The sequence below is a fragment of the Mastomys coucha genome, unplaced genomic scaffold (genome assembly GCF_008632895.1).
Source record: "Mastomys coucha isolate ucsf_1 unplaced genomic scaffold, UCSF_Mcou_1 pScaffold15, whole genome shotgun sequence".
Lineage (NCBI taxonomy): Eukaryota > Metazoa > Chordata > Mammalia > Rodentia > Muridae > Mastomys > Mastomys coucha.
The window spans coordinates 39521291-39536785 of record NW_022196897.1 but is presented as its reverse complement, the minus strand read 5'-3'; the positions used below and the strand labels follow the sequence as shown (position 1 = coordinate 39536785).

Genomic DNA, 15495 nt, shown 5'->3' with positions numbered 1-15495 from the left:
TTTCCATGCCACAGCAAAGATGCTTCTTCCATTCAGCTCATAGCCATTTTAGCAGAAGAGTTCTGGGAAGGCACCTATGCTTGTCTTTATATGACAAAGTTCTAGAACCCTATCATTAATATTGTGGTTGCAAATTAGCAGAGTGTTAAAAAAAATGGTGCTAAGAGCAAACATTGGGCAGTAATGACAATGGTTTACATCACAGAGAATCAAGTACATCATTGCAATGCAAACTGCAATATCCATTTTTCCTTTCATGGGGCAGTACTATCATAACTGATAAAGTCTGCTATTCACCAAGGCCAGTGGTTCTCAGCTTGTGGGCTGTGATCCCTTTGGAGTTGTATATTGGTTATCCTGCATACCAGATATTTACATTATGATGCATAACAGTAGCATAATTATAATTATGAAGGAGCAACAAAATAATTTTGTGGTTGGGGATCACCACAACATGAGGACCTGTATTAAAGGGTAGCAACACTAGGAAGGTTGAGAAGCACTGATTTTGAAAGGATACCTTCTGTAAAGCAAAAATTATTGTATGCAATTTTATGGATAACAAAGTAAATTCAGCTTAAAGGGACGCAAACTATATTGGTAAAATAGAGTGATACTTTTCTTTAGTTAGATAGAGGAGCTGAAACTTTTAAGTTTGGAAATCTGTCCTTATTCTCAGCATTCTTAAGTAAAGAAATTAGATCTTGTGCCTGGGTTTGTTTCAGTTCACTGACAGAAATTTATTTGATCTCATAAATAAAAAAGAATAGGCCAGGCAGTGGTGGCACACGCCTTTAATCCCAGCACTTGGAAGGCAGAGGCAGGTGGATTTCTGAGTTCGAGGCCAGCCTAGTCTACAGAGTGAGTTCCAGGACAGCCAGGGCTACACAGAGAAACCCTGTCTCCAAACAAACAAACAAACAAACAAACAAAAAAAGAAAGAAAGAAAGAATAAAGATGTCATATAACAATAAATATGAAAAGTTAAAGACAAATGTAAGGTTAAAGGTAATATGGTGACTTGTTTACATGAAGTATGCTGTAGAATAGTATATTTAAATATGGAGGACACTTTTTCCTCTTTACAGAAAGCAAATCAGTTTTTAAACTAAACCCACCCCAAATTCACCCAAACAAAAATCTTAAATGAAAATTCATACAGCACCTAACCATACTTACAAGTATAAAATTCACCTAGAGACTCAGATATGCCAAATTTAGGACACAATTGATAATTATGACACTGTCATGTTTTTCTTCACTGTGGAAGTCTCCACGCTGGTCAGTAGGATTTTTAAATTATATGTTTAAATTACTGTCATTTCTGAGTCTTCCTACCATGGTCAATGTAGAATGTAGCCATTAAAAATGTGTGTGATACATGTATGTCTCAGGCACTTACTGGCCAAACACCGTCACTTTTGATATATCACATTCCTTAGCAATTGAAAGAAACATGTAATGGAGACTCTGCATTGTCCTTTGCATTGTCCATGGTAGTTCTAGTCATCTGACTAAATTTTAGAGTAGAAAATAAACACCTTGAAGGGAGTTATAAGTTACTACTTTAATTGTTTGTAACAACAAAAATATAGGATATACTTATCAGATCCAGTATCCCTGAACAATGTGCCCTATCAGTCATAGAAGAATGAAAAGGTTACATTGGAAAGAAAAAAAACCTCAAAACTGTAAAACATCTGTAATTGTTAAAAACAGCAAAGTTGAGCTAAAGATACAGACAATAGCCTGTAGCTTCTACCTCATCCCACCGCTATCTATACACTGACACTAAAAAGCGAAATGAGCCAGCCTTTGGCTGGCCACATGGCAGCTGTGATTACGGGAACAAGAGAGAAGCCTAGTTGGGTCTGGGTCTTTGACTATAGATGCGATTTCATGTTCCAGAACAATGATGTAAATTTAATAAATAACTTCACCTCTTCTACCTTTGCTCCTCTTCAGAAACTCTACCGTGAGGGATGGGATGAAGTCAAGATGAGCTGTGATGTCCGGCTGGATGCCATCCCCATCCAGGCTGCCAAGGCCTCCAGGGAGATTGCTAGTGATGTAAGTTAGCCTTTTATACCTTTGGGTATTTTTTTCCAGCAAATTCTCTGTGTGTGTCCGAGGGCACACTGTGACCCATCTGCTCTGCTTTTTAATCTCCAGTATAAATACAAGCTTGACCACGAGAAGCAGAAGGGACACTACGTGGGCACCCTCACAGCTAGGGATGACAACAAGATCCGGTGGGCCCTCATCGCTGGCAAGATTCAGAATGAAAGGGAGTACAGGCTGCAGTGGGCCAAATGGAAGACCAAGTTCCAGAGCCCTGTGGACATGCTTTCTATCTTGCATTCGAAAAAGTGCCAGACACTGGTCAGCGACATTGACTATCGCAATTACCTACACGAGTGGACATGCATGCCTGACCAGAACGATGTGATTCAGGCCAAGAAAGCCTACGAGCTGCAGAGCGATGTGAGTGAGCTGCACTGTATCATTTTCCTATGACTCCCAGAAAGTTCACGGCATTAAGTACCTTCATCACAATTACATGGCTTTACCCAGCCAAGAGTCGGACAGTAGTTAGGCCTTGCAGTATGACATCAGAATCAATAACACCAGGAAGGATTGAAAGTTCTTGTGAAGAAATGAATGGCAGTATAAATGAGTGTAGGTCTTAATGGAAGTTCAAAAAAAGAAAAGTCTTACTGTGGGAAATCAGTGGGAAATTTGTGGTGGTACATGTCTATAATCCTAGCACTTGGGAGTCAGAGGCAAGAAGATTGCTGCACCTTCAACATCAGCCTGGTCAGGCCAGTGCAAGGGACACATAGTTCAATCCTGGTGTGAGGAGGGATGGGATGGGACTGAATTATTATGGAAAAATGATTATCTATAGCACTCATATAACATTCAAGGTTTATATAAAAACCTATTGATAGTTCATACACAGGATCTAGGCCTAGATAGGCTTTTTCAACTGACACAATTGTTCAGAGATCATGAATTAAGTTGTCAAAATTTCAAATCAGGAAAAAAAAATGTTTGTAAGACTAAGGCTTCTTATTACTCTTGAAAATTCTGAACTTGCAGCTCCAGCCAGGCACTGCCGCTTGGCAACTGTAACCTAGAGCTGAATTGAGGCTATCTTGTATTAAATAGAATGTCCTCCAGCTGCAACAACCTGGCCAGGCTGCTTTCATTACATGTCCTGCCTGGTTGCTTGAAGATGTCTTCCATCGCTTCTACACCATTGTGTTTCCTCCTCAGCCTACTAGGCTCCAGGAATTAGGCTGACTAAACAATGGATTCTGGCCTTGTTTTCACAGGCTGTTTACAAGGCTGACTTGGAATGGTTACGTGGAATTGGGTGGATGCCAAATGATTCTGTCTCTGTCAATCATGCCAAACATGCTGCAGATATCTTCAGTGAGGTAACTCCAAGACTTTGCCCAGACATTCTGCACATTTCCTTAGAAAATGAGCCAAAGACAGGAGCCAAAACAGCCAGTCACCTTGGGTCAGTATTTTAACTTTTTCGTGGCTGTGATGTAAGCCAGACATATTTCAAAATGCACTATACCTATCATACTTTGGAACCATATCCCTAACAGCACTGAACATAATCAAGGATGCACGGAATAGCACAAATGGGAATTTTCTCTTGCCAGCGATAGCAGTTTTCTGGGAGAAGTTTATCCATTGGGAAAAAATGGAATATTATGATTCAAGTAATGATGAGACCTTGGGAGGGGTGAGAATTCTTCTACTTGAAAATTTGGGAGGCCCTAGATTCAAACCTCAATATTGAAAAAATAATCTGTAGGTAGTATAATAAGACAATCTGGTTGTTTGAAAAATATAACACTAAATTGTTAAGAAAATGACATTCACCAATGGTACTTTATGCTCCTAAAAGAAGCCCTTAATTTAGCATCTCTCAGCTCACACATCCAGTGACTATGGCTGACAGGTTTCTCTTTTCCTTGTAGAAAAAATATCGCACAAAAATAGAAACTCTCAACTTCACTCCTGTGGATGACAGAGTGGATTATGTGACAGCGAAACAAAGCAGTGAGATCCGAGATGATGTAAGTAGATAGCTGCTGTAAAATCATGCAGCAATGCTGAAGCTGTGGCCAAAACTCTCCTCTTCCTGCAATGATTGCATTGATATTCTCATCACCAAAATTATCTAGGCTAGTAACATAGAGAAATTTCATAGAGACAACAGAGAGATTTCCTAACATCAAGTAATTTTCCCCCATGCCTCTCATTTTTAGATTAAATATCGGAAAGATTGGAATGCCATCAAATCAAAGTATACCCTCACAGAAACCCCACTGCTGCACACTGCCCAGGAGGCTGCCCGGATCCTGGACCAGGTAATGATTTTGCAGATGCCTCATGCTTGGAGTTGGGTCGGTTAGATTTACATACGTGACCTCGCCTTCCCCCTGACCCCAAACTTAACCCCTAATGTGGCTCTTTGTCTTTTAGTACCTCTACAAGGAAGGTTGGGAGAAACAGAAAGCCACGGGCTACATTCTGCCACCAGATGCTGTACCATTCGTTCATGCCCATCATTCCAGCGATGTTCAGAGTGAGGTAATTTATTCCAATATGACTGCACCCTGCCGAAGCTGGGCCTTGCCGCAAAGGAACGCACATTGTAAAATACAGATGTCACCTTGAGGATGCTCTGTCTCAGCTTGGTAGACAAAGCTGTGCTGACTGAGGCCTGAAATAGTCCCTCCCTTTTGGGTCTTTTCACCTGGGTTTGGGGCTTGTTTTTGTTGTTTGTTTGGTTTGGGTTTTGCTTTGCTTCTTGTGTCATCTGGCTGCTATAAGATCTGCAGACTCCCAAATAAAGAAATAGCCATAATTAGAGAACAAGGATATGGGGGTGGGGAGTTCTATTTAAAATGCTACTTCAGCCAGGTGTTACCACATAAACCCATAATCGCAGAACTTAGAAGGTGGAGGCACGAGGGTCAGGAGTTCAAAGCCACCTTCAACTAGGTATGAAGGCCAGCCTCCTCTCGGTGAGCTGAGAAACTGTCTAAAGCAACAGCAATGGCAAGTGTGAACTAGCTGTTTCTTCATGTCTGTTTATTTCAGTGGTATTTATTTATCTCTGTGGTTTTTTTTAAATCTCAAAATAGAAGTGTCTAACCAAAAGCTAGGGGCTAAGGCTGCTGCTGTTTCTCCTTCTTCATTGCGTCTGCTTTGTGCTGTGTGCTTATCAAAGCTCGTGGGTTCTGCCCTCTACCTCTCTGCAGCTGAAATACAAAGCTGAACACGTTAAGCAGAAAGGCCACTATGTCGGTGTCCCCACAATGAGAGATGATCCCAAGCTGGTTTGGTTTGAGCACGCAGGCCAGATTCAGAATGACAGACTCTACAAGGAGAGCTACCACAAGTCAAAGGCCAAAGTCAATATACCTGCTGACATGGTGTCAGTTGTGGCTGCCAAGGAAGGGCAGAACCTTGTCAGTGACATCGATTACCGTCAATACCTACACCAATGGACGTGCCACCCTGACCAAAATGATGTTATTCAAGCAAAAATTGCCTATGACCTTCAGAGTGATGTAAGTAACTCATTTCTTGTTATCTAGACTGTACCATACATTCAGACAATAATAAGAACATCCCTTTTTGACACTTTGGACCTTAAGCATTTAGTTTTATCCCTAAAAGGGGATGATGCTGGAGACTGAGCTGAGGCTTTAGCACTCATGATCGTAGATAAAGACTGAAAAGCCTCCTTCCTACTTCACTGAACATTTTACTCTGTAAGACACTTCAGGAACTGCTTACAAGGGATTCAGAGACAGAGAGAGAGAAAGAGAGAGAGAGAGAGAGAGAGAGAGAGAGAGAGAGAGAGAGGGAGAGAACTATAAGCTGCATGAACCCAGCATCCCTCAGGAAGAGTCTTAGTAAAGCAAAGACAGTACATAATATGACACAGGCCACCTTACACACATCACAGTTCTAGCTCAGATGTGAAAGACTCAACATAGGGCTTTTCGTCACTACCAGATAGGAAAGGAGACTGTTTCATTGACTGCTTTACTCAAACCATCTGCTCTTCATTTTGTCTGGAGAGGGCTGGCAAGTCCAGGAGCTAGGGCAGGAAAGAAGGAGGTGGTGATAGGAACAGTCAGACTTGTCCAGATTAGAGGAGATGCTGTCCCATTCCCTAAACCTTCCTGACCATTTACATGTGCACTCTCCTTTATTCTGTCCAGATAGCTAATTGTAGCAGATGTGAGGTACCCTGTCTACCTAAAACTGCAGCCTCTTTGGTAAACCTTTCCTATGCCAACAGCTCCTTAACCCCAATGGCATTCCAGTGATCTAACTCTTACAGCACATTGCCTTATACTGATTCCTACATCACCTTATCCTGATTCCTTAAGGCACTGAATTCAGGGCCTTGTACAGTCACAGGCTCAAGAAATAATACCAGGCAAAGCTGTGGCTGAATGAAGGAGACAGCATCCACTAAAGAGAAATCCATGTGAATCTTCTGAAAAGATTGCCTGGACTTGCTCTATGGTTATCCAGTGTCACTTACAGCTCCTCCCATCTCTCCTCTCCCCTCAGAATGTCTACAAAGCTGACCTGGAATGGCTCCGAGGTATTGGCTGGATCCCTCTGGATTCTGTGGACCATGTGAGGGTTACAAAGAACCAGGAACTGGTGAATCAGGTATGCAGAGCCTGCTGGATTTCTAACCAAAAGCTTACTTTCCTTACCTGCTACATAGGGATGGCTGCCCTGTGGGGACAGTGCTATCTTAATTGTCTCTGTTCATTTCAGATAAAATATAAGAAAGATGCTCTGGACAACTATCCCAACTTTACAAGTGTGGTGGATCCTCCAGAGATTGTTTTAGCCAAGATTAACTCGGTCAATCAAAGTGATGTAAGTTCATCCTGCGTATGTTGAAATGCTTAGGCTGGGGAGCTAAGTGAATGATTGGTTCCCGTAACTCTAGATAGCTGATAATTAGAAACCAAGAGAGGGGCAAGTCCTAAGATATTCTTTGGCAATGGTATATACTGCATCCACTTTCAGAAACCTGTATTCTCGACCAGAATATTCAGTTAGCTAAAAGGAACAGAAATTCATCCAACTGGATAGCTTTTATATATATATAAGTATAGAATATTATGTTTTTAATATGTCTTAAGAAATTTTAAATATATATTTAGACTAACCAAAAGTTTTTCTCCCTCTTCTAGGTGAAATATAAAGAAACATTTAATAAAGCCAAGGGCAAGTACATATTTTCTCCAGACACACCATACATCTCCCACTCCAAAGACATGGGGAAACTCTATAGTACTGTGAGTCCTATTACATATTATAACTTGTTTCCTAATTAAGCTCTTGTCTGTATTCATATTCTCGACTGACTTTGTAAACTGATAAACTTGGAAGGTTGTCAGTTGTCTTCATTTCTTATACTGGCACAAATAAACAGGTAATAGTACATATAATAAGTGCTGTCAGGGCTCTGCAGGCAGCACAAAGGATGGAGCAGGTACCAAAAGAAGGTGGAGATTACATCCCTCAATAATCACATATGCACAAGTCCAACCAGCAGTGGAAGGTGTTTACTTCCTAATTCCTAATTAACTCAGCTAATTCAAAGGAGAAGGGGGGGGAGGGAGGGAGGGAGGGAGAGAGAGAGGGAGGGAGGTAGGGAGGGAGGGAGAGAGAGAGAGAGAGAGAGGGAGGAAGGGAGAGAGAGAGAGGGAGAGAGAGAGAACATGTGTGTCAATACATAGCAATGATGTTTGGCAAGTCCTTCCTTGTATAAAAATTTCTCATTTTTTCAAAGAGTAGAAGTACAGTCAGCTCTGTTATAAGATGTCTCAGTTTGTAGATTTAACCAAATAAAGTTTTCATCTTTGCCTTGAACATAAACCTTCCACCCCAACTTTAGTAGTTGTTTTAGTGCTATCTGAATATGGTTGAATGCAACTTTATTAACACGTTTCTTTGTTCCAGATACTATACAAGGGAGCATGGGAGGGCACCAAGGCCTACGGCTACACCCTGGATGAGCGCTATATTCCAATTGTTGGAGCCAAGCATGCTGACCTGGTGAACAGTGAGGTCTGGTTGACACCTTTCCTCTCTTAGGATTAGAATCTTTATTGGGGAGCAAGAAGTGGGATAAAAAACTCCAGAAGTTCTCAATGTTGAATTCATTTTTCAGCTTAAATACAAGGAAACCTATGAGAAGCAGAAAGGTCACTACCTGGCTGGAAAAGAAATAAGTGAGTTCCCTGGTGTGGTCCACTGCCTGGATTTCCAGCAGATGCGGAGTGCGGTAAGCAAAGCTTACTTCCCTGGAGCTATGTACAACCTCAATGCGCTCTGGTCTACCCATCTATAGCCTTCCCTGTGACTCAGGAGTACGTGGGGAGAGAGTGGTATGGGGAGGATCATCTTTCAGATTTCCTCACCCTCACCTGTGGACCCATAAAGTCTGTAGACATTGTCCCACTCCCCATCCCCACCCTTTTTTGACTAAGCACACACTAAGCTTTGAATTGGCAAAAGAAGAAAGCAAGTTCCTTGTTGACATAGCATGATAGAAGGATAGGGAAAATATTTTATAATTGCTAGTGTTACCTTAAACATTTTTCTATATGTACTGCTCTACGTGGAAGACTAAAGAGATTGGTCAGAATAATTCAGGTTAATCTCATAATATTTTTTTTCTTCAAAAACATCTTTAGTTGAACTACAGAAGAGATTATGAGGACACCAAAGCAAATGTGCATATTCCCAATGACATGATGAACCATGTGTTGGCGAAGAGGTGCCAGTACATACTCAGCGACCTGGAGTACCGACACTACTTTCACCAGTGGACGTCACTTCCTGAGGAGCCTAATGTTATCCGCGCCCGGAATGCCCAGGAGATCTTAAGTGATGTATGATGTCCTTTCTGTCGTCTGACTTCTGTTCCTGGTTAACCTTCTGTGGCACAACATCTCCTGTTCATAGACCCAAAGACTTTCCCCACTAAGTGACACGAGTAACCACTCCTCATGTCAGAATCCCCTTCGAGCCCTAGGGCGCTTGTGTTGAATATTTAATCTTTTCAGTACTACACTCAGACACTGCTCCCCTCTGAGTCATCATTCAGCCAGGAAATAGCTTTCAGCCGGTTGAAGGCCAGAGAGTAGTAAGAAACCATCAAACAGTGACCAACTGTAAATTCTGAATGCCAATTAAAATTCTTTCATGTTTCTTGGTTGCAGAATGTATACAAAGATGATTTGAACTGGCTGAAAGGCATTGGCTGCTATGTTTGGGATACACCCCAGATCCTCCATGCCAAGAGATCATATGACCTCCAGAGTCAGGTGAGCTTCCTTTAAGGACCAACTATCCAGATGTCATTGTAGTCCATGGTAGCATCTTTAGGCTGCTGTCGCTAAGCTCTGATTGAGAGATGGCTAGAAAGGTATATGATCTAAGGAAAACAAATTGATCCTAATCAAACCTCTTGTGGTGACCTGCTTTGGTATGAGTCTGTCCTATGGCTGAAGGCAATACACATTTATAACAGGAAGTTATAGAGGAGTGGGGTTGGTGGATGGTGAACTATTCATAGGCATTCATAGGCTAGGTTAATGTGCAGAATTTAGGAAGTAAAGTGTGTTTTGACAACAGGTACATATGTTTGGAGGGGGAAAAAAAACATCATTATCTGGGGCATGTCCCAGCATGTGGCTGAGCTGCGACTGAGCAGGTCTGGTGGACTATTGGCAGAGCAGGCTGCTGCTGGGAGGACTGGGAGGTGGCTTGGAGCGACTAATAAAGTGAAGAAAGACACCTCACAGAGATCCAGACCTCTCTCTTGGTGGAGGAAAGCTGCCGATTGTTTTGGCTGTCACACAGAGTGGAGGCAAGCTGTGGAGGGATGTCAGCCTGTTTCTTAAATTAAAGCAGAAACCCAGATAAATAGAAAGAAAGGGGTGACTGGGTTGCTATAAACAGCTAACACTGCTTTTCTACCACGTTGAGTGACTTTGGTCTTTCTTCCCAGCTACAATACACAGCAGCAAGTAAGGATAACCTGCAGAACTATAACCTGGTCACGGATACACCAGTTTACGTGACTGCTCTTCAGAGTGGCATTAATGCCAGTGAGGTATGGTGTCCTTGTCCTGACTTGCAGGGCAAGCCCTTTCTTGTCTTAGAGATCTCCCACCATCAAGGGTACAGAAGCCGTTCTCTTTTGTCCACAGGTGAAATATAAAGAAAATTACCATCAGATTAAGGACAAGTATACCACAGTCCTAGAGACAGCAGACTATGACAGAACCAAGAACCTCAAGAGCCTGTACAGCAGTGTGAGTTGTCGTTTCCTCCTGCTTAGGAGCTGTCTTCCCCCACCCCTCACCCCAAGTCAAAGAGAGTAAGCAAAAGGGATAAGACTTTTCCCTACAGTTTTGTCACTTTTCCCCTGGACCACCATATTCCAAATTTACCTACAAATTCTCACTAAACAATTAAACCTCATATGGAAGAAATGCCCTGGGGTTGGTAACGCCCATCTGAGGAAAGAGACATAGGAAAACTTGATGATGTGGGAGCTAACCAGAATTCAGTCCCTGTACTCACAAGATTTTTTTAATCCTTCTAGAACATATACAAAGAGGCCTGGGATAAAGTGAAAGCCACCAGCTATAACCTGCCTACCAGCACCTTGTCCCTGACACATGCCAAGAACCAGAAGCACCTGGCCAGCCGTGTAAGTCAAGTGCAAACATCATAGCCTCCCCTTGCCCTCTGCTCTCCTCTGCTCCCCATACCAAGAACTCTCCAGGCTCCTCAAATGTTGCCCAATCATTTTAAAAGCACCCCATCCTTCTCAGGAGTGTCTGGCAAGTACTTCCGATATCTGGGCACCAGAGTCTGCTCACTGCCTCCTCTCAGGGCCCTGCAGTCCCTGGAGAGTCACACGTATCAGCCAGGAGGACACAGGTGTGATCTTTCAGGCTACCTATGGGCAGACAACATGGATAGATAGCCTCTGCTTCAGCCAGCAGTGAAGAGAGAAAGCAGACACCAAATGCCATACAGAATAGGGAGTTTCCAGCCAGGCCTGGAGGCTCAGAAGTACAAGTCCAGTACTAGGGAGACTACAGCAAGAAGATTGTCGTGAATTCAAAGCCAACATAACCTACATAGTGAGTTCCAGTCTAGCCTGCACTACAGAGTAAGAAACAAAACCAAGAGTAGGATATTCTGATAGAATTGGGTGAGATCTGGTACAAAGCTAAGCTAGTGTACTTGGTTACTTGTTATCACAGCATTAGCAAATAAATATACAAATGTGGCCGAAGGAGTATACCTCTCATGTGGATTTTTGAATAAACTTTCCAGAGCTCGGTGGAGGCTTTTTTTCTTCTGTTGCAGATTCTTGGCAACATATTGTTGGAAGAAGGACTGAGAGGCAGAGAAAAATTAAGGATTGTAACATTAGTAGGAAATATTTTTAAGGAGAAAAAAAGAGTTTCTTTGAATGCTAATTTTTCATAGCTGAGGGACTGATCAGTGCAAAGAGACTGGAATATTCTGTTCTGGGAGATTCTGGTGAGAATTCTGTTTAGCCTCTAGTTAACGGAGCAGCTTCCCACTTCCTCTGGGTCCTGAGAGCCTGTGTGTTACTCCTGTGCACTGGGAGAATGGCTCTTGCCTTTGCTTTATTCCTAGCTTGTGGAGTGGCCAAGTATCAGTTGAAACAGACTAAGAACTAAAGGCAGGCTGCACTGTCTTGCTGAAATACTTGGAGAAGGTGAAATCCAAGCATTATCACACTCAACCACAGGGCACTGCATCTCTTAAGATTAAGATTCCAAGCATAGTCTGAACCTTCACTCAGGAATGTAAGGACGATAAAGCCACGTCACTAAGAGATTGTTGAACAATCGCTTACCGTGAGCCGGGAGTGTGGCTCAGTAATAGACTCTTTGCCTAGCATGTTCAAGGCCCTGGGTTTGATCCTCATCATTACAATAAGGTAAACCAATTAAGCATGTTCCTAAAAAAAATGTGTAATAGCAGCAATATTTGGCATGGGCACTTAAAACAACCAATATTATTTTATGCACTGTCCAGTATAAAAGTACTTTCAGCTATTGCCTGATAGTCTCACAATGGCCCTTCCTGGCTCTAGTGTCTTTTCAAGGGTAAGGAAGTGATCACTGGGAGGTAGTCCAACCTGCACCCCTACCCCACATCAGCTGGGTCAGAAACCTTCTATTGTTTCATGGTTTGTTTGTTTTTTTTTTTTTTTTTTTAACAGTAAGTCTTTTTCTACTTGTTCTCTGTAGATCAAATACCGAGAAGAATATGAAAAGTTTAAAGCCCTTTACACATTACCAAAAAGTGTTGATGATGATCCAAACACAGCGCGGTGTCTCCGAGTGGGCAAACTCAACATCGATGTAAGTACTGCAGAGGCTTTAGTGCACACAGAAGCTGGACCAAATAGCCATGTGTTATCAGAGTGCTTTCTATGAAACCAGGCATGTGACACTCATTGTACATCTAAACAGAAGCTAAGCATTACCTCAGCCTAGAGGTTGGAGAGGTGAGAGGGTTCAGAGGTAAGAAAACTTGCTGCTCTTAGAAAGGAACCAAGTTCAGTTCTCAGAACACAGATGAAGCAACCCACAACTGCCTGGAACTCCAGCTACTGGAGCCAACATGCGTGTGACACACACTCATTCGTACACTCACACAGACACATACATAAACATAGAAATAGATCTTTTAAAAATATCCTGGTATTAATCTATACAAAATGCAAGAAAATTCCTGCCTCCACCCCCAACCCAGTTGCTTGCTATGATCTCAGAAGACAGACATTCCATGACAACCCAGTGGTTTTCCTGTAACTGGGTTGTAACGACTTTCACAGCGCCTGTACAGATCAGTGTATGAGAAGAACAAGATGAAAATCAACATCGTGCCAGACATGGTGGAGATGGTGACTGCCAAGGACTCTCAGAAGAAAGTCAGCGAGATCGACTACCGCCTGCACCTCCATGAATGGATTTGCCACCCTGACTTACAAGTCAACAGTCACGTCAGGAAAGTGACAGACCAGATCAGCGACGTAAGCCCATTGCTTAGAAGGACCCTCCCACAGCTGCTCCAACACATTCACACCCCAACACTGTTGAGAAGCAGGCTCACCTGCCTATCCACCTTGGCCTTTATCCCTCACGAGTTCTGATTACCCATGAGTCTGAGGGGACTTTAGAGCTATCCCTGCAAGCAGGATTGGCCAGATTTCTGTGGCCTCTCCACCTCATTGCCAATAACCTTTGCTTTTTGTTCCGTCCCCATGTCACCTGCGTCTAGGGTACACCTATTCTTTAATAGTCAAGAGATGGTCAATTTTTTTTTTCTGATCCTCTGTATCTGCTGGAATCCCCTAGATTGTGTATAAGGATGACCTCACCTGGCTGAAGGGCATTGGTTGCTATGTCTGGGACACTCCTGAAATTCTCCATGCAAAACATGCTTATGATCTACGCAACGATGTGAGTATCCTCATTTGAATTGTTGGTATAAACAAACCTCTACACAGTTTAAAGTCAAGGAGACAATGTTTAAAGTGAGAACAGTGCCACGGCCCAGTTGTGAATTTAGTCTTGTTGAAGAGGCCCAAGCTGGAGAAAGATGCTAAAAGAGAGTAGTCATTTCTTAGCAACACATTTAGCATTTCTATTAAACAACCTGGTGTGGCTGTGCCTTGCTCCTCTGTGGAGAAGTGACTCCAGGTCCTCCTCTCTGTAAACTATTTTAGATATATTTAAACTATTTTGAATATGTTAAACTATTTTGAATATATTTAACTATTTTGGATAGATTAACGAACACATTATTTTTATTCTATGAAAAACTCATTGTTGGGATAATCAAGGAGATTTATTTGTGAGTTACAGGGGAATTTGCCACACAGTAATATGATAGTGAGGATTTCAGCAAGAGCCCTCAGAGGAGAGCAGCCATCACATTTTCTATATAATTCTAAAGCCCCAAATGACTGTAAACATTGGTAGTGTGGGTTGCTATAAAATTCAAGTCCAAAAAAAAAAATTCAAGTCCATCCTCCGCATGTTATTAATGGGAGTCACCCTTAAGCCCTCCGTAAAATCTTTTGCTATCTGGTACAATTGGATGTTCCAGCGTAGGCTTGCCTGCTTCTTCTTGTCAGATCAAGTATAAAGCTCACGTGCAGAAGACGAGGAATGACTACAAGCTGGTGACTGACACACCGGTTTACGTTCAGGCGGTCAAGAGTGGGAAGCAGCTCAGTGATGTAAGTCCTCCCTGGGGAAGTGACTCTGGGAAGCAAGGAAGATGGGGCACAGCTCAGCCAAGGACTGGGCAGCGGCAGCTCTTCCTAACTGGAGACTAGACTTGGTTCCGGAGAAAAGTCCTTGAAAAGCTTTCGCTAACATCTGAAGTGTCGGGAGTTTGCAGGGGTAAAGTTGTGAGCTGAGTCTGTGAAATGCTTTGTATGTTAGAACATCCAGCAGTGCTTTGCTGTGCATAGTGAGAGACATTTATGTCTCCCTGTCTAGGCTACCTAATAAGTAGGGCAAAGTGGCAGAAGGAAGCTGGCTGTGGTATTAACAATGTAGGTTGGAGTTGTACCTCTGCCGCATAATACAAGCCTGGGGGAAGAGTATAATTTCTTTGAGGCCTGGCCTCTTTATGTGTAACATGGGGAAAAGCATGTGTATAGATTCCCTGTCATGCCTCTGAGCAGGCAAAGAGAACCACCATGCTGTCCTTTCTCAATTATATGCACAGGTAGCAAATAAATATTAGAGTCCCACTGGTTGTCAAATCTAATTAATGTAACCTAACCTAGCCAGTTGTAGGATCTGACTGATCCCACCTATTACCTTGAACTTCTGGAGGGAACACGTCTGTCCCTATCTCTGACACATGAATCGTGCCAATACTTTTCAGGGCTTTCTGCAGCCGGTTCTAATTCCACTCTGTAAGACACACTCGCACAGCAGAGATCTCTAAGTGCATCTGTTCCTTGTCTTTCATTGTGACAAAAACAATGGGATGAACTACTTAATTTCACTTTCAGTTTTAGAGAGTTCAGTCCGTGGTCTCTTGACCCTGTGTGCTTGGGCAGATACCATGGTGGTAACCGCATGTGGTAAGAAGGCTAAGCTAGTTCTCTGCCTCGTGGGAGAAAGGGATGGGGAAGCAGGCCTGGGTCAAGAATCTACCCCCACTGACAAATCTCCCCCAGTTAAGTCATCATTCCAAAAGAGTACCACCAGATAGGGTCAAAGTAGCAGTGGCAGTGGGGGAGGTCATATTTATAACACTGAGCAAAGGGAAGCAGGCTGCACTGTTTTCGTAGTCTTAAATATGGATTCCCACTTGTTTCTGCAGTCCGAATGA

The 15495-nt window shown here is 42.7% G+C and overlaps 1 protein-coding gene across 35 annotated transcripts in view; it reads left to right on the top strand.

Annotated features, from left to right (window-relative positions):
* The window catches only part of Neb (nebulin), a 195210-nt gene that overhangs the window by 124215 nt on the left and 55500 nt on the right, over positions 1-15495 (top strand). For all 35 annotated transcript variants that reach the window (XM_031370219.1, XM_031370217.1, XM_031370252.1 and 32 more), the window contains exons 92-112: positions 1966-2070; positions 2173-2484; positions 3339-3443; positions 4002-4100; positions 4293-4394; positions 4510-4617; positions 5292-5603; positions 6622-6726; positions 6838-6942; positions 7263-7367; positions 8035-8142; positions 8246-8359; positions 8772-8969; positions 9300-9404; positions 10091-10195; positions 10293-10397; positions 10691-10798; positions 12384-12497; positions 12974-13171; positions 13497-13601; positions 14279-14383. In XM_031370219.1, coding sequence (XP_031226079.1) covers positions 1966-2070; positions 2173-2484; positions 3339-3443; positions 4002-4100; positions 4293-4394; positions 4510-4617; positions 5292-5603; positions 6622-6726; positions 6838-6942; positions 7263-7367; positions 8035-8142; positions 8246-8359; positions 8772-8969; positions 9300-9404; positions 10091-10195; positions 10293-10397; positions 10691-10798; positions 12384-12497; positions 12974-13171; positions 13497-13601; positions 14279-14383 — 2823 coding nt within the window. The remainder of the gene's footprint in view (positions 1-1965; positions 2071-2172; positions 2485-3338; positions 3444-4001; positions 4101-4292; positions 4395-4509; positions 4618-5291; positions 5604-6621; positions 6727-6837; positions 6943-7262; positions 7368-8034; positions 8143-8245; positions 8360-8771; positions 8970-9299; positions 9405-10090; positions 10196-10292; positions 10398-10690; positions 10799-12383; positions 12498-12973; positions 13172-13496; positions 13602-14278; positions 14384-15495) is intronic.